Genomic DNA, 22,859 nt, shown 5'->3' with positions numbered 1-22,859 from the left:
AGTATGGCCGTCGTTCCCGCGTCAATGTTTTGCGCAAGTCGTCCGTGAATAGGGAAGGACGTAACTCACGTCTAAGTTAAAAAAAAAATGACGTCGTTGCGACGTCATTTAGCGCAATGCACGGCGGGAAATTTAGGGACGCGCATGCGCAGTTCATTCGGCGCGGGGACGCGCTTCATTTAAATGAAAAACACCCCCTACCCGCCGATTTGAATTACACACCGAGAGATACACTACGCCGCAAATTCTTTCAGGATTCGAACCGAGGACAAGCAAGTCACGGCGGCGTAGCGTATCTCTGATACGCTGCGCGGGTGCAGATCTCTGTGGATTTGCCCCAATGTTACTTTGCCTCTAACATTATTTATAAACATTGATCAGACAGGGGATGAAGAGATTCAAAGCAACCGTTTTCAAACATTGTTTAGGTGGGAGATAGAGATTTAAAATAAAGTTGATAAAAACATTGATTAGACGGGAGATAGAGGGAAATAAAGTAACATTTATAAATCATCTCCTGTCTAATCAATGTTGATCAACCTTATTTTAAATCTCCCGCCTAAACAAGATTTGAAAACTTGAGGAAACAACTAGTACACAATGTGGTGAATCCACCAAAACCAGTTGAATTGTGCCCGGAATTAAAAGGGTTCTACAGGTGTCAGAGATGCCTCCCATGTAAAAAAAGCAAAAAACAAACGCGGAGACGCCTCACCTTTTCATCGAACACTTACCATAAAGAATATCGTATTAGAAAACTCATAACCTGTAATACCACGCACGTGACATATGTGGTTGAATGTCCCTGCAAATTGCAATACATAGGCAGAACCACAAGGCCTCTAAAAGTCAGAATAAGGGAACATATAAAAAACATCCGCAAAGGGTTCCCATACCACAGTTTGTCGAAACATTTTAGTGAAGTACATAACAATGACCCTTCCCAAATGATATTCTATGGCATAGACACAGTACAAGATCACTGGAGAGGAGGAAATAGAAAAATACAAATTTCACAAAACGAAACTGAGTGGATTTATAGGATGGGGACTTTGGCACCAAAAGGAATGAACATAGACATTGATCTTAACTGTTACATATCCAACTACTAACTCCTAAACCCAGGAAATTATCCTATAATAGTTAATTTGATGTTATCACTGGGAGATATAACATAAATTACACAACATACAAGTTTTGGGATACAATAAGGTGAAATAAGTCTTTGGATGCAGTCCTTATCAGTTGCAACTATTTCCATCTGGAATTACCACACCAACCCTCTTAAACTCATTCCCTTAGTGAAGGGGAGTAACATATACAAATATATAAAATATAACAGAAAATAAGGGAAGACAAAGAAATACTATATAACCGAATAGCCCAGCCATAGTAACTTTTTATTTGATTTCACACTACCTGGGACAATCCTGAAAGCATGGTACACAACCCTTCCACTGTTCCCTTTAGAGACCATGGTTCCTCCAAGTCCTTGAACTTATGTAGGAACATTTAACCTAATATATAATGGTAATTGATACAATACCCAATTTAGGTCAATTTACATCCAGGGAACAAATGGTTAAGGGGCTCACATAAAAACTAAATCTATTTTCATCTAAGTGATATGTTCTCACACACAAAGACTATTAATATCAACCTTCTATTGGATTCATTAATAAAATACAGCCCCCGATACATTATAGTCACCACACTAATTTATAACATAACGGTGAAATTTACTAAACATTAACTATCAGATTTATAGAGGGACTAATATGATGTAACATATATTTTTAAGTTAAAGTTGATCAATTAAATGGTATGTAAAACGGTACCCAATTTCCTGCTCTATAAAAAGCATATCTGCTACAACCTAAGTTTAGGTTTATATGTATAAATATTTAATATCCTCAATTCCATATATTCCCATTTTTTGGTTTATCCCCATAGGGGTTAAATTACTCAATTCCACTGGGTGATTGAGCAGATCACATTCTTTACATATATTTAGCAAACACGCCTCCCGTATTGCATCTGAAACCCTCGATTTGATCAAAGGGGTTTGGCCCCTCCCTGATAGGAGGGAATTGGCTGCCGAATATCATACAAAAATGAGTGTGAAGTGACAGACGTCTATCACCTTTGAAAACGTCCATAGACGAAACTAGTCAGGTGACCTCAGCGTCTGTTACCTCACACGTACGCACCGCTACTAGTTACTTCCGGGTACGGACTTCAGAGCCGTGGAGCATCAGCCGCGACACGAGCTGCGAGATACCGCTGGGCTAACCTAACGCACCGGGCGAGTGTACAAACTAGTTGGAGGACTGGGACCTAGTCTTACAGCTGCTGCCAGCACAAGAACGGGTTTATTTTATTTTATATTTTTTATTTGTGTTACTCGTTTTTTCTTGCCTGGCTTGTAGCAATTTTAAAACCTTTTATGTACTTGATGTGATCACCTTTTAGTAAAGCTGATCATCAAGTCTAGAATCTACTACTCTATGTGGATTTCCTTTATCTTTCATACTATCGAAAACTTATGAGTAAAGACACGGCACCCTGGGAGAAAGCTGCCCCGCACCAGACTGAAATAAGGAGGAGAGGTAATCATCTGATAGCTCCCTGAAGCTTATTTCAGACAAGCCCTACACCCCCTTGAGGGGACATCTGTCCGGTGAGTGGGGAGACAACAGGGGGGATCGCCAGCCAAATCAAAGTGTGAATAGAGGAAAATTGATGAGAGCAGAATAAGGATTATCTGTTTAATCATGTTGGGGATCACATTGCTCAATTAACCCCCATTAAGGAACACCTGATGTTTTTGGTTTTTATTCTTCTTACTTTGGCTTTGGAATCTTTTGAATGAAATTGTGAATAACACTTTCTAAACATCTATACAACTGATCGCAGTAGAAACTTTTGAATACTAATACATTAATAATCCAAAGTGCAACTAATCACTAACTGCGGGGCTCATAGCCCAATGTGAAATCTAGTGAACTATATATATATATTTTCTTCACATCATTTTTTTCCTTTTTCAACTTGCATTATTTTTATCTGAGGACACATTCATTATTACTCAATTTTGAGCAGCACATAGCACTTTAAATGGGCACAGTTTGAAGCTATAATAGCTTGCATTGTAAAAAAATTTTTTACATTTTTTGCAATTTTTTCTTTTTCCCTTTTTTTCTGTTGGATTGAACATTGATATTGGATACACACTTTATATATGATTCAGATAACTAGCGTTTATCACGGAATAAGAGTTTTTCACTTGGGGGCCATCTCTATATATATTTTTTTTTTGGCCAACTTACATATTTTTTATTATATATATTTTTTAGTGAACTGATTACCAACAGAAGCTTGCACATTGGATTACTGAAAATTTCCCAGTCCAAATATAATTGATATTACCTACCAATATTACACTGGGTCTAGGGGACACCAACTAATATCCCTTTCTCTAACGTATCGTTTTTTTACATATAATTTGAGTCTCTTTCATAAACACTTTTTAATGTCCTTGGCGGATACATAGGAATCATTCATCAATTGAGAGTGGAAATACACTGCCAATCAATAAAAAGGGGGACCTCACATCCTAATGGTGGCTATATATTTAAGCTAAACCAAAGGAAGGAACCCAACATTCATTATTTGCCTATATACTTGCATATCACTTAAAGATAGATAGCCCATCACCAGACCAGCAGCGCCACTTACCCCAAAACGTCAACATATATATTTATTAACTCTCATTTGAGGGTACTTAAGGGGAGGCAGCAGCATTCATAACCTAGTCCTAGCGCGGAAAAACCAAACTACTGAATATTTGAAAACTGTTGCTTTGAATCTCTTCATCTCCTGTCTGATCAATGTTGATAAACAATGTCTCCTTAACATTATTTATAAACATTAATCAGACATGAGATAGATACAAAATGGGAGTGCCACTTTGTATCCATCTCCCGTTATCAATGTTTATAAATAATGTTAGGAGATACAAAGTAACATTGTTTGTATCTCTATCTCCTGTCTGATCAATGTTTATAAACAATGTTACTTTGTGTCTCTCTATCTCCCGTCTGATCAATGTTTATAAACAATGTTACTTTGTGTCTCTCTATCTCCCGTCTGATCAATGTTTATAAACAATGTTACTTTGTATCTCTCTATCTCCTGTCTGATCAATGTTTATAAACAATGTTACTTTGTGTCTCTCTATCTCCCGTCTGATCAATGTTTATAAACAATGTTACTTTGTATCTCTCTATCTCCTGTCTGATCAATGTTTATAAACAATGTTACTTTGTATCTCTCCATCCCCCGTCTGATCAATGTTTATAAACAATGTTACTTTGTATCTCTCTATCTCCCGTCTGATCAATGTTTATAAACAATGTTACTTTGTATCTCTCTATCTCCTGTCTGATCAATGTTTATAAACAATATTACTTTGTATCTCTCTATCTCCCGTCTGATCAATGTTTATAATCAATGTTACTTTGTATCTCTCTATCTCCTGTCTGATCAATGTTTATAAACAATATTACTTTGTATCTCTCTATCTCCCGTCTGATCAATGTTTATAAACAATGTTACTTTGTATCTCTCCATCTCCTCTATGAACAGAGTTGGTAACCATCATTTTTTCTTCTTGTTCCATTTACAGCAGTAACCTCTAGGAGCGGCTGTATTTGCACAGCAAGTCTGGTCTTTGATTAATCATAACTGAGAATTGCGGTGGAGTAAAGGGGGGGGATGCAGAAGAGGGGCAGTAGAACTGAACATGCCCCGTGCACTACAATGAAGTTATTTTATTTACATTTCATCCCACCAGATCGCTGCCCCAAGTCATTACTGTGCCGGGATCTCTCTGTGATAGATCTCCACACCTCCATTCACACAAAGGATCCCAATTCCATTCACAGAGTCATCCCCACCATCACATACCTCCTAGTACCAGGAATATCGGGTCAGATGGCACTTCTGTAAAATGAAACACAGATAACATTTAGAGAATGAAGAAGGACTCGGCCTCTATTGAAGTGTAAACAACATGGAGAAAAAATGGTCACCAGTCAATGCCGATTACTATTTAAGTTATTGATCCAGCTACTGTATCCATCCCATCCACTGCAGCGGTTTTCAACCCAGTCCCCCCAACAGGTGCAAATCATCTCCATTGTAAATATCTCTTAAACCATGAAGGTTTAGGAGATATTTCCAGCACCTATTTTTTTATATATATATATATATATTTTTTTTTTTTTTTTTTTTTTTATTAAAAGTGCCCAGAAGTCCCCAGGGACCCGGATGGCAACCCCCCCTTATTTAAAATAAGAAAAAGAGAAATAGAAAAAAAAAGAGAAATAGAAAAAAAAAGAGAAATAGAAAAAAAAAGAGAAATAGAAAAAAAAGAGATATATATATATATATATATATAGATAGAGATATATATATATATATATATATAGATAGAGATATATATAGATAGAGATATAGATAGATAGAGATAGAGATATAGATAGATAGAGATAGAGATATAGATAGAGATAGAGATATATATAGATAGAGATATAGATATATATAGATAGAGATAGATAGAGATATAGATATATAGATATATAGATATATAGATAGAGATATATAGATAGAGATATATAGATAGAGATATATAGATAGAGATATATAGATAGAGATATATAGATAGAGATATATAGATAGAGATATATAGATAGAGATATATAGATAGAGATATATAGATAGAGATATATATATATAGAGATATATATATATATATATAAAATAAAAAGGGGGTTGCCATTTTGGGGCCCTGGGGACCTTTGACATATTTTTTTCTTTTTATTAAAGGGCCCGGAGGTCCCCAGGGCCCTGGATGGCAAACCCCCCCCCCCTTTTTTTTTTTATACAATTTTTTTTAATTTCTTTCCCACCCTTTTTTCTTTTTATTAAAGGACCCAGAGGTCGCCAGGGCCCCAGATTGCTACCCCACCCCTTTTTTTATAGATTTATTTTTATTTTTTTGTAAGGGGCCCAACCCCCCCCCCCCCCCCCCCCAACTTCTCAATTCACAACCCCCATGCTTCTCAATTTGAGGCGGCAGCACCCCCCCCGGTTCTCTGCCCCAGGGGGCCCATGCCTGAAGCTGTGTAAGGGGCCCCATAATTCCTGATGGTGCTCCCACCAGCACCTATAGGTAAAACCTTAATCTGGGCTTACCTGTAGGTAAAAGTGGTTGTACAACAACTTTAAAAGCTGAACTCTGGGGAAAAAAACTCCGCTTTCAGTGAAGGTTGACGCCCCCCCCACACACACACACACCGCAAGAGGTGAATGACGATTTATGCCAAGGGTGACTTACCAATTACTTTTTGCTTATCCGATCCCTCACTCCTATAGGCTCCCTCCACGCTACAGGCCTGAGTCCGGGCCGGCAGTCTCTTCTCAATCATGTTTTGGAATTTGCAGGCACTGTGACATCACCAACTACAATACAGGATCATTAACCCTGCATTGTATGCGAGGATGCTGAGGGAACGCCCACAAGCTAGATAAAGGAGAAGATTTAGGCGCCCATTGGCGAGGGAGTGAGGGACAAGGTTGGTAATTCCCCAATACAGGCATTCTAGGCATAGAGGAGTATTTAACCCTTTAAGTGTGGGGCAGTTTTTCGTTTTTAGAGATGCCATATGGTAAATCATCCACATTAGGGAGTGGCCCCGATCCTCATCTTCTGGGGTCCCTCGGCAGCTGTCTTGGCTCCTCCCTGCAAGAGCTAACCCCCTTTATGGGAAGCTCTCTCCCAAGGTGGTTAGCTTGCAGGCACGCTCCCGTGATACAGCCGGCGGCTACAGCCGCTGACTATCACTCGGCTCCGCCCCCGGCGCACCGCGTCATTGGATGTGATTGACAGCAGCATGAGTCAATGGCTGCACTGCCATCAATCTATCCAATCAATGGCCAGACTCCGAGGAGAAGAGGACGCCGGACACATGCACACCAGGTGAATGGGCTCAGGTAAGTAAAAAAAACGGGGGTCATTGCCAGGTGTTTTTTCATCTTAATTCATAGGATGCATTAAGGTGAAAAAAACACGAACCTTTACAAACCCCTTTAAATGATTGCTTGGGATGACTGTCGATTTGACCACAATGGGAATCAAGACATTGGGGATGTCACAGGATCGCCAAACCCTGTATAGGAATGTCTCGGGTGGACCAACTTGGCCAAATCAGTTCTTCTGTTTAGAAAAATGAACAGCTTGGCTTTGAGTTGAACTCATGGTCAACCCAAAACCTCGAAGCTCAGCCCTAGTTTCTAAAACAACTGCCTAAAAAATAAAAAATTGTGCTAATTTTTCATTAAGGGACACAGTTTGTTAAGTGACCTAGGGTAATACTGATGCCTACAGGAGAAAAAAAAAACAGACACTAGGCACACGAGCCAGAAGGTCAGCCACTCTAGAGGCTACGATACCACCGGGCTGATGTGCATCACGTAGTCCATAGGAGGAAAATGGCGCAAGAGGGAGAGGCGTCCCTCAATGGACTCCGAAAATGTTCTAGGTCAGGGATATGCAATTAGCGGACCTCCAGCTGTTGCAAAACTACAAGTCCCATCATGCCTCTGTCTCTGGGTGCCATGCTTGTGGCTGTCAGAGTCTTGCTATGCCTCATGGGACTTGTAGTTCTGCAACAGCTGGAGGTCCGCTAATTGCATATCCCTGTTCTAGGTAGTACAAAAATACCATTGCCAACAGCAGGGGTCTCCAAACTTTCTACACAAAGGGCCGGTTTACTGTCCTTCAGACTTTGGGGGGGGGGGGGTAGTACTGTGACCATCGGGAGTAGAAAAAGTCCAGAGGGGGGGGGGTATGCTCTATCATTTTGTTTTAGTGGAAGTAATTGTGCCCCATCATTGGGTCTCATTGGGTCCCATTGTTGGTCTCATTGGGAGGAATTGTCCCCCATTATTGGGTGTCATTGGGCCCCATTGTTGGTCTCATTGGGAGGAATTGTCCCCCATTATTGGGTGTCATTGGGCCCCATTGTTGGTCTCATTGGGAGGAATTGTCCCCCATTATTGGGTGTCATTGGGCCCCATTGTTGGTCTCATTGGGAGGAATTGTCCCCCATTATTGGGTGTCATTGGGCCCCATTGTTGGTCTCATTGGGAGGAATTATCCCCCATTATTGGGTGTCATTGGGAGAAATTGCGCCCCATTGTTGGTCTTATTGGGAGGAATAGTGCCCAATTTTTTGTTGTCATTGGGCTCCATTGTCGGCCTTATTGGGAAGAATAGTGCCCCATTATTGGTCTCATCGGGAGGAATTGTGCCCCTTCATTGATGTCATCAGGGGGGGGGGGATAATGGCCCCAAGGGCCGGGTAAAAGCAAGCAAAGGGCCACATCTGGCCCCCGGGCCATAGTTTGAGACCACTGGCCAACAGCTTGGGTTCTGTCCTGTCTGATCAGTGTTTATAAACAATTTTACTCTGATTATAATATATATATAATCTACAAAAATCTTATCCGTTGGCTGATCAGTGTATGGAAGGTGGTGTAGTCTCTTTACCTTCCTTTTTGCCAGTATACCAACTCTTGATTCTTGTCCAGGTTCCTGAATAAAAGGAATAAGAATGAGTGTAAGCTGTGTGTAAAATATTGACGCAAAGTGTAAAGATGAGACCCGTCTGTCTCACATTTCATGGTATCCAAGGCGTGATTTTTAAATTCAATTAAAATAAAATTAGTAGTAGTGGCCAGAATCTTTTTTTTTTTTAATACCCCAAATCAGGGGGGAAAAAAAAATGTTTTTGTCACTAGATGGCACTTATGATCATAGGATATAACTACAGAATACGGCATGTTTCGTTGGAACAGTGCAGATGTCACATCCATTGAACCTTCTGACAGGGCTGGTGCAAGGATTTTTGACACCCCCTAGGCGAAAATCTAATTTCGACTCCACCCCCTTTGCTCTGCCCATACATACCCCACCTTTTTTAATGAAGCCCCCGGTCAAGGGCAGCCTCACCAGCGCCCCCTCGTCAAGGGCAGCCTCACCAGCGCCCCCCCCCCCCCATCAAGGGCAGCCTCACCAGCGCCCCCCGTCAAGGGCAGCCTCACCAGCGCCCCCACGTGTCAAGGGCAGCCTCACCAGCGCCCCCCCCCCATCAAGGGCAGCCTCACCAGCGCCTCCCCCGTCAAGGGCAGACTCACCAGCGCCCCCCCCGTCAAGGGCAGACTCACCAGCGCCCCCCCCCCCCCCGTCAAGGGCAGACTCACCAGCGCCCCCCCCCCCCGTCAAGGGCAGACTCACCAGCGCCCCCCCCCCCCCGTCAAGGGCAGACTCACCAGCGCCCCCCCCCCCGTCAAGGGCAGACTCACCAGCGCCCCCCCCCCCCGTCAAGGGCAGACTCACCAGCGCCCCCCCCCCCCGTCAAGGGCAGACTCACCAGCGCCCCCCCCTCAAGGGCAGACTAACCAGCGCCACCCCCGTCAATAAATGTTTGGTTGCTTCCATTCATTCGGGAGTCGGGACACAGACAGAGCCGTCCACCACCACTGTGCCTCTGACACTATGTGTGAACAGATCGGCGGATGACTGCTGATGGTGAGACTTAATTGCTTGCTGCAGAGAAGAGTAGGGACACCAGTGGCCGGGAACCCCTAAGCAGCAGTGCGGCTGCCTAGTGGTAGCACCGACTCTGCCTTCTTATAGAGATCCCATGTTTACTATGAATTGCATGGTATTTAATTGTAAGGCATGACTTTTTTGAAACGACAGATCACTGTATCCTTAATTACCAGCACGGAGGATGTTCCTTAGAAAATGATCTAACCAGTCTTAAAATTTTAACCTCTTGTCCACCGCCTGTCAAATGACGGTGGGAGGAAGACCCCATTGTTCTGGGTGGACGTCATGCCTTCTGAAGCCACTATGGGGCCCGCGCCTGCCGCATTACTGGAAAGAAGAAAGAAGACTAATGGCGGCGATCAGCGATTTTTTCCACGACTGCGAAATTATGGCGGACACTTTGGACAATTTTGACACATTTTGGTGACCACTCATTTTCACAGCAAAAAAATGCATTAAAAATGCATTGATTACTGTGAAAATGACAATTGCAGTTTGGGAGTTAACCACAAGAGGTCACTGAAAGGGGTTAAGTGTGACCTCATTGTGTTTCTAACTGTAGGGGGGTGTGGCTGTAGGTGTGACGTCATTGATTGTGTTTCCCTATATAAGGGAGCACACGATCAATGACGGCGCTACAGTGAAGAACGGGTAAGCTGCGTTTACACACAGCTCTCCCCGTTCTTCAGCTCCGGGGACCGATCGCAGGACTCCAGCGGCGATCGGGTCCGCGGCCCTTTCGGACCGGGTCACGTGCAGGCGGCGCGCGCCCCCACGGCTGGGCTTAAAGGGCCACGTACAGGTACGTGGATGTGCCCAGCCGTAACATTCTGCCGAGGTATATCGGCGTGAAGGGGTCCTTAAGTGGTTAAGGGTGTGCTTTTGTCCACCCCCCAAAGGAGTAGGACTCGTTCCCTGACCGACGGGGACACAGGTTCAACAAAAGGCCTGACAGACCCCTGTTCTTCTTGGACAGCCAAAGTCATCCCCAAATACCAAGTCAGGGGAGCTCTCTCCCAAAGAGAGACCCCCCCCCCCCCAGAGGCAGGGGAGGAAGGAACCAGAAGGCCACACATCCTCCCCCCTAGACGTCGGGGTAAGCCTGAGGACTCACACCCTCCATCCGTGAGAAAAAACATCCGAATCAAGGTTGAATCTGTCAGTCAATTGAAGGCTCATGTGTCGAATGTTCCAAGAAGATTTGATGAAGCAGCCAAACTGTAAGACGCCGCGATCGTACATTTCCGGTCAAATGCTCCGCCCACAAGCTATAGTAGAAGTCTAATGTTGTATGACACTAGTAATAATTATATTTATTAATTATTATTACTAGTCAACCAACATTAGATTTCTTCTATAGCCTATGGGTGGAGGATTTGTCCATAAATGTCCGCTCGCGGCAATCGTATGTTTTTTAGCTGCTTCGTCTAATCTTCATGTCTCTCCAACGTCGAATATTCTCGGACTAATAAAGTTAGGCACATTCAACCGCAGGTCTGATAGACACAGATCGCCATTGTCACCTTCATGTCAAATCTTCTATCTGTATCGAACCGTTGTCACAACGAAACAAAAATATCGTTTTTGTCGGATCTTTTGGATTTCGGGATTCTGCGCATAAGTTATCGTTTGTTAAAAACGAATGTAAAAATCCCTGAAATTCGGACAAAAAAAACGAATGCACATGTCCATACCTGAAATACTTCAACAATCAGACTAGAAATGAGTTCTATAAACTCAAACTTGTTTTTCTTTCGCTGAATTATAACTGGAAATTGGTAAACATTTCACATAAGGAAAAACAAAAGCCACCAAAACCACCACAACCATGGGCGTCCGCTCCATAGGGCAAGGGGGACAATTAACCCCCCTGGAAAACCGAGAGGGTGTTGAAGAGTGAACACCCCTCCTCGACTGAAGCAGTGACATCGCCCCGGTGACAGGCAGGTTAGAACAGGGAGAGAGAGGTGAGCTGCTGGCCGTGGCATTGCAAGGGGGAGCGGGGGGTGGTCTGGTGTTGGGTGATAACACTGCACCTGACCAACCAACCCCTTCTCCACGGCCGCGGGCAGTCTAAGCGGTCCCGGGCTGGAAGCCGCCTCCCCCTCCAGTGTTTATGTGTACACATGGGGAGGGAACGGAACCTGCTGTGCCACGCGGATCTGAGGTACTGGATGGGAGGGGGAGTCCGTCTGTGCTGAAGGGGGGGGGGTTGTGCTCAATGGGGGGGTCCATCTGTGCGGAAGGGGGTTCTGTACTGAAGGGGAGGTCCATCTGTGCTGAATGGAGGGGTCCATCTGTGCTGAATAGAGGGGTCTGTACTGAAGGGGGGTCTGTACATTCTCTAGGCGATATTTATATGGGCATGGAGTGAAGATGAATTATCTCAAGAGCCATTTCACACTGCCAGCTGGCCGCGTTCTCGGTAAATTGTCGCCAAAAAGCAGCGCTTTACCCATCGTTTTAGCTGCGCTATTCGGCCACTAGCAGGGCACTTTTAAAGCGTTTGAAGAAAGGGTTAAATGCGACTATCACCACTGCCGAAGCGCCCCTCCCTGAAAAAATTTCAGCGGACGCCCAAAGACACCACAACCCAAAGACACCACAACCCAAAGACACCACAACCCAAAGACACCACAACCCAAGGCCACCACAACCCAAGGCCACCACAACCCAAGGCCACCACAACCCAAGGCCACCACAACCCAAGGCCACCACAACCCAAGGCCACCACTTACTGCTGAAGAAGCTCACAGTTCCGTCTTTTGCTGTTGGATGAGAAAATAATAAGTCAGGGAACGTCATTAGTCACACAAATCCAGATCTACAAAAACACACAACTATGTGTAGGTGAATGGAAGAGAACATAGGAGATCCAGAGGAAAGGATGAGGGGAAGCAATCTGGAGGAGTTGGACCGGCTGTACACTAGGGGACTGAGACATGAAGGGTTCAAAGGGGACTTTGCCCTGCATATAAAATATTAAATAATATTTTACACCCTAGCACTTGCCCCCTCAAAATAAAAAAATTAGCCCCCCACACAAGGAATTTTCATCAGGCCGCCAAGTTCCCGGTGTTGGCATATCTTCAAATCTTTGTATTCAAAAACAGAATAAAGCGAGCTTATAAAATATCACACATTCTTTGAGATAAACCTTATGCAATATACAGGTAGGTGATGCCAGGATGACTCCTTACCTCCAGTTATGATTTCTTTCAGTTTCTTGTAGGTTTCTATAAAACAAATACATTATTTTACATCATCTTTAATAAGAACAAATACAAGTAATAAGAGAGTATTAGGCCGTCTTTATTTTGGGGGCACCATTATGATTTTTTGTTTTTCCTGGGAGGCCCATCCACGACATGTCCTGCTCCCAATGCCCCCTGGGGGGGGCACCCATAACACACCACAGGTGGAACTCACATGTCATCAGTGGCCAGGCTGCCTAAACTCAGAAGAGGAACTGCATGCTTAAAAAGGGGTTGTAAAGGTTAGTTTTTTTTCCCCATCTTAATGCATCCTATGCATTAAAGGGGTTGCAAAGAAAACATTTTTTCCCCTAAATAGCTTCCTTTACCTCAGTGCAGTCCTCCTTCACTTACCTCATCCTTCCATTTTGCTTTTAAATGTCCTTCTTTTGAGAAATCCTCACTTCCTGTTCTTCTGTCAGTAACTCCACACCGCAATGCAAGGCTTTCTTCCTGGTGTGGAGAAAGCCTCTTGAGGGGAGAGGGGGCGAGCAGGAGTGTCAGGACGCTCTCTACTTTGCAGATAGAGAAATGAGCTGTGTGTTAGTGGGCGTCCTGACTCTCCTGCTCCCCCCCTCAAGAGGCTTTCTTCACACCAGGGAGAAAGCCTTGCATTACTGTGTGGAGTTACAGACAGAAGAACAGGAAGTGAGGATTTCTCAGAAGAAATAGGGACATTACACAGGCTCCAGCAAATAGGTCAACAAGCCACAGCTGAAGGAACACCCAGCTACCTCTGGAACAACCCTGGTTGAAAAAACGTCTGTTCTCGATTAATGGCTTCAATATTTTCTCAATCCAGAGAGTGACAACCATGAAAGTAGCGTTTTTAGAATCAGGGGGCAAGCAGTCAAAGCCCACACAGGTCTCTGAGCACATTCAAACAAGAATAGGGACCAGTATGTTGTGCAACCATAGATTTAGGCAAGTATTGTTCAATTAGAGAGCGGTGATCAGGTATGCTTTGCTGGGAATCCCTTTGTGTAGGAGGAGCTTTAACCAGTACATTTTAGACACCTACTTCGAACGAACAACATCATCCAATCAGCGCCGGGTGCACTGCCCCACAGTCCTGCAAAGAAAGTAGAAAATAAGGACTGAATTACAAAAAATGCAATGAGGGTTGCAGTTATGAATGGTCAATGAACTTCTAGCACAGTGGTTCTCAACCTGGGGGGGTCAAATGACGATTTTCCAGGGGTCACCGAAACCTGGGCTGTTCCTGAAGCCCATAGCACTCACAGCCTTTTTGCAGCCACCCAGCTGGGCTGTTCCTGGAGCCCTCGGGCGCCCATTCAATTCACAACATGGTGGGGGGCAGAGACTAGAGGTCAGCTGACTGGTGAGAAATGTGAAGTGGGAGGGGCTGGAGGAGACCCTATCCGATTTCAGGATTAGGCATCACTGCTGCGAGATACCACAGAGCTGGAGACACAGTGAGCAACACTTAAAGCGGGGGTTCACCCTATAGACGGGAAAAAAACATTTTTTTTTTCTTTTACCTTAAAATCAGGCATTGTAGCGCGAGCTACAGTATGCCTGTCCCGTTTTTTTTTAGCCCCATACTCACCTTGTAGTCGTCCATCGAAGATACCGGGGAATGGGCGTGCCTATGGAGACGGAGGATGATTGACGGCTGGCTCTGGCGCGTCACGCTTCTCCGGAAATAGCCGAAATAGGCTTGGTCTTCACGACGCGTGCGCATAGCCTGTGCGCAGGCGCCGTGAAGAGCCGAGACCTACTCCGGCTGTCTTCGGAGAGAGCGACGTGCCAGGGCCGGCCGTCAATCATCCTCCCTCTCCATAGGCACGCCCATTCCCCGCGGGAGCCGAAATCTACGATGGACGACTACAAGGTGAGTACGGGGTTAAAAAAATCGGGACAGGCATACTGTAGCTCGCGCTACAATGCCTGTCTCGATGGTAAAATGTGTCGGGGGGGGGGGTGAACTACCGCTTTAAAGCCATTTAAAGTCTCCACTACAGTTCTCAGATCAGCAGATGATCTTGATCAAGAAGAGCAACTAAGCTGGCTGATCAGAACTCCCCGGGCCAGCACAGCCACTCATGCCCAACTCCCCAGGCCAGCACAGCCACTCATGCCCAACTCCCCAGGCCAGCACAGCCACTCATCCCAACATCCTCCTCCCCCGAAGGAGTAAGAGAAGGAATAAAAATAGAGAATACATGGAAGGGAGAGGAAAAGAGGGGGAGAAACAAAAGAAAAAAAAAAGGGGGGAGAGAAAGAACAGGAAAGATGGCTACAGAGAGGGATGGGGGGGGGGGACAAGGAATTGAGATGAGAGATAAAAGGGAAAGAAAGGAGAACATACAGAGAGTGTAAATTCCTAAAATGTACCATAAGGGGTTTTAATAATGTACGAGTGGAAAGCCCTAAATGTCCGTGGGTTAGGGGCGCAAATGACTTGTCTTGCCTTGGGTGCCGACGACCCACGCTACGAAAATTCTACAGTAAGGGGTCCCTACAACTTGGAAATTTTATCAAGGTGCCACGGCACTAGGAAGGTTGAGAACCACTTTGTTACATAGTTAAATATGAACATGTTTAGGACTATGGGTTTTCTCTGACTGTCAAGGACATCCGGCAGAGCCAAGATATATGAATATAGGTGAGGTGCCCTGCCCTAGGCTGGCTAAATGTAGCCTTTGGCTCTCTGTATTCAGTTGAACAGCAAGTTTTTAGGTCTGGTCAGGTCTATCCCCAAGAGCCTGGTGGCAGATTTGCTCTTGCCTGTCTGTGGAAGAATGTTCTAGAAATAGTGCCGTCAGGGCCTGGACTTGGGACATCTGCTGCGTTTAGCAGTAACACTTCTCGCTGAGCAATCCGAGATGCTGGACATTTCCCTGACTGATCGCTTAGACAACCTTGCTTTTCCTCTAGTTTCTGGCGAACCTTGAACCCTTTGCTCCTATCCCTTCCTGATTTAAGTAAATATTTTTTAACTTACTGTTTGCCAGATTATTGTTCTCTTCAGCGAATATCTTGCTCTTGTCACTCCAGTCTTCGCTAACACTCATTACTGACCATTGGCTTGTTCCTCGACTACGCTCCTGCCTGATCGCCTACCTGCAACCACTTGTTACTGACCTTTGACTTGTTTACAGACTATGCTTCTGCTAGATCCCCTCCTGCTATATCCAGCACTGGAACCCGACTTGCTCACCTCCTGGGTGGAGCGATCCGGAGGACTGTGACCTGGTAGCAACATGCAGCTAAACCCATCTCCTCCATCAGGGGCTCTGGTTAGTACTCAGACTACACACCCCGGGTGAGCCTGTATTATCCGCCAGAATGAACGAATGAATGACTTGTATAGCGCTACACATGCGAACTGAATCGCCTCTGGGCGCTTTTCAGCCAGTGTCTGCATGGCTGGTGCGGTCATTTTACCCCGTAGGATCTCGACACGCTAGAGACACACAGTCATACATATATATACTGGGCCAATTTTGGACAAGATCCAATTTACCTACCAGCATGTCTTTGAAGTGACCCGCTTGTTTTCCCAACTGGTCGGTGAGAGTCTTTACCGCTATAGCTACTGGTCTTCGAGCCGGACCCTTGACTGACAGGTGTAGGAGGGTCAGTCACTTGGCTATGAAGGTTTATCTGAAAGTCAGCCATTCCCTGGAAGGGAGGCCAATAAGGTGTGCTGGGGAAGAGGATACATGTTTGGGAGGGTCTGATCAGAGAGCCCTTTCCTTGGGCCACAGGGAGGCAGCCTGTGTTATTGAAGAGGTATTATCTGGAACATGGACATAAAGGCATTTTCTGGAGGACCCCCACTTTAGGAAGCTGGACTTGAGGACCCCTTTCACTGAAGAGCATCTGAGGGAAGCTGAGAGTAGGACATAGGAAGTAGGACATTTTGCCTGGAGCTCCAGGTGTGCCTGTGCTTTGAGGGCTAGACACAAGGACTGACTGCTTGCATAGTCTCAGACCAGCTTTCTCCCAATTTAAGGCCGATACTGAAGAACTTTGCTTGAGAATGTGTCCTCATAATGCCTACGTGTATCCTGCACCCTCACCCCTGCCCGTGTTTAATGGCTTCAGCCCCGGAAGATTTGGCTGCCCAATGACCTGGCCATTTTTTGCGATTCAGCACTGTGTCTCCTTAACTGACAATTGCGTGGTCGTGTGATGTTGTCCCCAAATAAAATTTACGTCCCCCCCCCCCCACAAATAGAGATTTCTTTTGGTGGTATTTGATCACCTCGGCGGTTTTTATTTTTTTGCTCCATAAAAACAAAAAAAAGTGACAATTTTGAAACAACCACACACTCTCCTGTATTTTACATATTTTTGTTAAAAAAAATAAAGCGTATATTGGTTTGCGCAAAAGTTATAGCGTCTACAAACTATGGGAAAGATTCATGGCATTTGGCGACGCGCATCGGGTTCAGAGGGTGCACTCGCCCAAGTCTCTGGTAGCTCTCCTTGGTGAAGCCATACATACACAAGTACACACACACACACACACAGGATTTTGCCCAGGAGAGCCATTCTGCCGCAGTATATGTGCATGAGCCGGTCTGGAGCCAATTAATGAGCAGTGCCATCAGGATAAGTCACGTGCACGAGGCCCATCAGGTTTTACATTTGGCAAGTCGATGGTCAGTCCCAGTGACATTTAGCTCATTATGTACAGCATAATGTATGCTGCCTCCATCAAAATTCATTACGCACAGATTTTGCATATATAAAACTAACAACAAAAAACTCATCCGATTTGGCGCCGTGATAAATTGTACAGGCAAGATTTGTGATTCGGCTCACCTTGAAGATAAATCAAGTCATGTTCTGGCTGCTCCTCCAATAAAAGTCCTTCTTTAAACAGACATCCCAGATGCTCAGTCTTTACATAGCATTTGTTGGAAGGAAATCCGGACCTGTGTGGGGTGAACTCAAACCAAACTTCTGAAATGAGAAGAAGATTTTCCTCCAGTTATTGTCCAATCCCGAGACGTCTCCTCTACACACCGAAGAGTCACCTCTATGTCCTCTTCATTGCAAACAACGACCTTCCAATCTTCATCAAGGACAAGAAAACTAACAACAAAAATTACCAACCGTAAAGCCAGCCACACACTACATAGTTAGTCAGGTTGAAAAAAACACAAGTCCATCCATAAAAATGTATATATCATACAATCCCAGATACACAATTCTATACCCACAGGTGATCCAATGGAGGGCGAAAAACCCCAGCAGAGCATCATCCAATTTGCTACAGCAGGGAAAAAAAATAAAAAATTCCTTCCTGATCCCCCGAGAGGCAATCAGATTTTCCCCGGATCAACTTTCCCTACAAATATTAGTACTCAGTTATTTTATGTACATTTAGGAAAGAATCCAGGTCTTTCTTATAGCAATCTACTGAGCTGGCCAGAACCACCTCTGGAGGGAGTCTGTTCCACATTTTCACAGCCCTTACTGTGAAGAAACCTTTGCGTATTTGGAGATGAAATCTCTTTTCCTCTAGACGTAAAGAGTGCCCCCTTGTCCTCAGTGATGACCGTAAACTGAATAACTCAGCACCAAGTTCACTATATGGACCCCTTATACATTTGTACATGGTGATCATATCCCCCCTTATTCTCCTCTTCTCAAGAGAGAATAAATTCAGTTCCTCTAATCTTTCCTCATAGCTGAGCTCCTCCATGCCTCTTATCAGTTTGGTTGCCCTTCTCTGCACTTTCTCCAGTTCCCTGATCTCCTTCTTGAGAACTGGAGCCCAAAACTGAACTGCATTTTCCAGATGAGGTCTTACTAATGATTTGTACAGGGGGGCAAAATGATATCTCTGTCTCTGGAGTCCATACCTCTCTTATACAAGAAAGGACTTTGCTCGCTTTGGGAGCACCAGCTTGGCATTGCATGTTATTGAGCTTATGATCAACCAAAACCCCCAGATCCTTCTCCACTACAGATCCCCCCAGACCCTTCTCCACTACAGATCCCCCCAGACCCTTCACCACTACAGATCCCCCCCAGACCCTTCACCACTACAGATCCCCCCCCCAGACCCTTCACTACAGATCCCCCCCCCCCAGACCCTTCACTACAGATCCCCCCCCCAGACCCTTCACTACAGATCCCCCCCCCAGACCCTTCACTACAGATCCCCCCAGACCCTTCACTACAGATCCCCCCAGATCCTTCACCACTACAGATCCCCCAGTATGTATGATGCATGCATATTCTTAGCCCCCCCCCCCCCCCCCCCAAGTGCAGAACTTTCCACTAGAAAAATGTTTGAAAACGTTTGCCTTCAGAACATTAGTTTGATCAGTTGTTGGTGGGGGTCAAAGTGATGTGCGTTTGACTACAGTGTGAGATATTTTTAAGGAACATGATAGAACGTTTCTCTAGAATCAATCAGTAAATATGGTTTTCATTCCAGAAATTCCAAAACTGAAGTGGACCTTTGTCTCTTGATACCCAAATAATGCACGTGTGTGGCAGTAAAGAGGGTGGGCTTTAACACCCACATACACACACACACGGGCAGCAGAGCTTTCTGTGCTTTCTGTGCTTTCACTGCTCAATCCTAGCACCTTAAAATGGAAGTAAACCCATTGATTTAACAAAAAAAAAAAATACAAAGCTACATTCCTGGCATATTGGTTGTGCCATCAACCCAACTGTCCAACCATCCAATGGCCGTTGTCATAACTGATCACATGTGCACATCACGGCAATTGAAGAGTAAACAGAGGCTGAACAGGAGGGTTTACTTCCACTTTAATTGAGCCGTCAAAGACGTCTCTCATTACTTGCCAATGACCAGAAGTTGACGGGACCAGCTCCCGATCATGCAACTATTTTGACAGCCAATCACAGTGGTTTCCATCCTCCAGCCATACATATCCTACTAAAGAGGAGCCGGGGGTTGGTGGGAAGGGGTTATTAGTAAAAAAAATTCAACATGCAGCACCACTCCTGAGCTCCACTAGTTCAGTAACCCGGTGATCGATTCCTGCCGGGTGCAGCTCACAAAAGGACACATCTTATCCGATACCGAGAAGCACACCAGAGAGAAATGGAAGCACACGTGACAGGAAATCTTCAGCGCCAACCCCTCCACAGCCCCAAACCACAGTGGTTCTCAACCTTTCTAGTGCCGTGACCCATTGATAAAATTTCCCAAGTTGTGGGGACCCCGAACAGTAAAATTATTTTCGTAGCGTGGGTTGTCAGCACCCAAGGCAAGCCAAGTAGTTTGCGCCCCTAACCCACGGAAATTTAGCGCTTCGAGACCCTTCCACTTGTAAAACGTTAAAACCCTTATGGTACATTTTAGGATGAACTACCCTCTCTCTTCGTTCTCCTATCTTTCCCTTTTATCTCTCTCTATACTAATTTCTTGTTTTTTTACCCCCATTGCTGTCTTTCTTGCTCCCTCTCCCTTTTTATTTGTTCCTCCCCCTCTTTTCCTCTCCCTTTCATGTATTGACTATTTTATTTCCTACTCTTTGGTGGGGTGTTTGGGATGAGTGGCAGTGCTGGTGGGGGTTGGGATGAGTGGCAGTGCTGGTGGAGGTTTGGGATGAGTGGCAGTGCTGCGGGGAGTTCTGATTGGCCTACTTGCTCCTGATTATGGTCATCTGCTGATCTGAGAACTGTAGTGGGGACTTTTAACGGCAACTATAATCACAGGTAGTGTTACTCACTGTCTCCGGCTTCACTGTGTCTCCGACTTTGTGGTGTTTCGTAGCAGTGACACCCATGTCGAAATCAGGAGATAGGGTCTCCTCCGGTCTCCTCCAGCCCCTCCCACTTTACATTCCTTACCAGTCAGCTGACCTCTAGTCTCTGCCCCCCAGCCATGCCATGAACTGAATGGGCGACTGCAAAAACAGTGAGTGGGCAGCCGCAAAAAGGCTGGGAGAGTGTGTGGTGCGGGCTTCGGTAACAGCCCAGGATCTGGTGACCCCTGGCACGTCATCATTTGACCCCCAGGTTGAGAACCACTGCTCTAATGCATTTCACCCATCATGGGCTTAATCCAAGAGCCCATGATAGGCAAAATGTGTTAGTGGGTATGGTTCAGGAGGGGGATGGAGCTGAAGACTTCCTGTCACATTTGCAATTGAACAGCTCTCTGTGTGCTTCTGAGGATTTTTTACTAGGTCCCCTTTGTATTTAAAAAAAAAGAAAGGTGTACAAAGTGTACAATTACAAAAGGGTATCAGTCAAGATACAAGAACTCCCACATCTGTGGGAGCAACTTCATCCAGACCGCGGCCAATCAAAATATCAGGAGAGCGTAACTTGGAGGTCCTCTTCAGAAGGTCAGAAGGTCAGCGGTGGGATAGGGAACTCTGGGACACCACATGGCTGGAGTGGTGGTGGTGAGCATTTCTGGGATTTTCTTTATTTTTATTTTTTTAAGTACTTTCATTTATGTGAACCAATCGGAAGACCCCCCACAACCACAGTCCAGGGTTGTAGGGAAGAGGCCCTTGTGCTGCTTACCATTGGGTCATTGAATGTACGGTTATGAGCTTTCATATGAAAATTCACAGGCACGTTCATTGGAAAATCTACAAAAGTGTATGGCCAGCTAGCTACAAAATAATCTTATTGGCAGGGCTCAAGTTGGATGGCATCAACTTACCAGGGAAGGAGCTTGAAGATTCTGGCTGTAATGAAATGGGCAAAGCAGTGTATGGAGCAGAGGGATAATGACCAAACCTGACATTTTAGTTAGTCTTCATTCATAGTAATTATAACTTCCTTACAGGGAAGAATTCATAAAAGGCAGTTTTAGTAACTCACCTGAATCATGTTCATGGATTTTATCCTGTGCCACAGCAGAGTAGATGGGATATGGGACTTTACCATCCTCGCACATCTTCTGGTGACTGGAAAGCTTTCCTTCATTGATCTGGAGAAGAGAGGAGTATTAAATAAGTCGTTGTTTTGGTCTACCCCAAGCTTCAGCACCATCATTGATGTAGCCCAAGCTTCAGCAGCATCAGTGGTGTACCCCAATCTTTAGTAGTGTACCCCAAGCTTCAGCAGCATCAGTGGTGTACCCCAATCTTCAGTAGTGTAGCCCAAGCTTCTCCAGCATCAGTGGTGTACCCCAATCTTCAGTAGTGTAGCCCAAGCTTCTCCAGCATCAGTGGTGTACCCCAAGCTTCAGCAGCATCAGTGGTGTACCACAAAGTAATTGCCCTACTTTTACTGATTGCATGCCTAGCAACTGCTGATGTCACCAGCACATTGTCATACATGGCTGGTTTTCCTGGCCACAAAAGCAAAAAGGGGCAGGGATAGCAGTGTCGTATGGCCATTATTGGGCAATGTTGTCACCTTCATCCCTGCTGTCATTTATATAAAAATTTGAAGGTTGTGTAGGCCGGGCCCCGTTTTTTTTTTTTTTTTTTTTTTTTAGTGAGTCAGCAGGCATCATGATCAATAATGGATTTACAGTAAGGGACTTGTTTTGTGATAAGAAAAAAACAAACACACACGCACGACTTGTCAAACATTTGGGTGTCCATTTCTAATTATGACCCCCCCTGATGGCAGCCCTGTGTATGGGCCTTACGTCAAGTCGCCCCAGATTTAAAAGGTTCTCTTGGGTTCCAAAGCTTGGAGAGGACCTTGGCTTGTACTTACTACATTTATAACGGAGAACACAAATGTATAGGCCCAAAAATCTGTCAGAGAGAAGGAGTTTCCAAGAAATTTCTCTTTCATCTTCTTCCATGGCTCGGTCCAGTCCCGCTCATTCTCGGATTTGATTTGCTCACATAACTCAATCTCCAGCCCTTCCATACGTGAAAAGTCTGACCAGTCACTTTCAGAATACAGAGAGGAGATACACCTAGAATGTTAAAAGAGTTTGATCGGTAAGTTTTTGATGCAACATCATTTTTTTATTAACAAACATA

At 44.9% G+C, this 22,859-nt stretch overlaps 1 protein-coding gene across 1 annotated transcript in view; it reads right to left on the bottom strand.

Moving 5' to 3' along the window:
• Positions 1–22,859, bottom strand: part of LOC120924719 (cytosolic phospholipase A2 gamma-like) — an 83,847-nt gene that overhangs the window by 38,708 nt on the left and 22,280 nt on the right. The window contains exons 6-13 of the mRNA XM_040335735.1: positions 22,585–22,792; positions 21,736–21,844; positions 17,731–17,871; positions 13,955–14,005; positions 12,880–12,915; positions 12,418–12,447; positions 8,615–8,659; positions 4,969–5,004 (exon numbers count right to left, since the gene is read on the bottom strand). Of these exons, the coding sequence (XP_040191669.1) occupies positions 4,969–5,004; positions 8,615–8,659; positions 12,418–12,447; positions 12,880–12,915; positions 13,955–14,005; positions 17,731–17,871; positions 21,736–21,844; positions 22,585–22,792 (656 nt within the window). The remainder of the gene's footprint in view (positions 1–4,968; positions 5,005–8,614; positions 8,660–12,417; positions 12,448–12,879; positions 12,916–13,954; positions 14,006–17,730; positions 17,872–21,735; positions 21,845–22,584; positions 22,793–22,859) is intronic.

Source organism: Rana temporaria, chromosome 1 (genome assembly GCF_905171775.1).
Source record: "Rana temporaria chromosome 1, aRanTem1.1, whole genome shotgun sequence".
NCBI classification, from domain to species: domain Eukaryota; kingdom Metazoa; phylum Chordata; class Amphibia; order Anura; family Ranidae; genus Rana; species Rana temporaria.
This window is presented reverse-complemented; position numbering and strand designations above follow the sequence as displayed.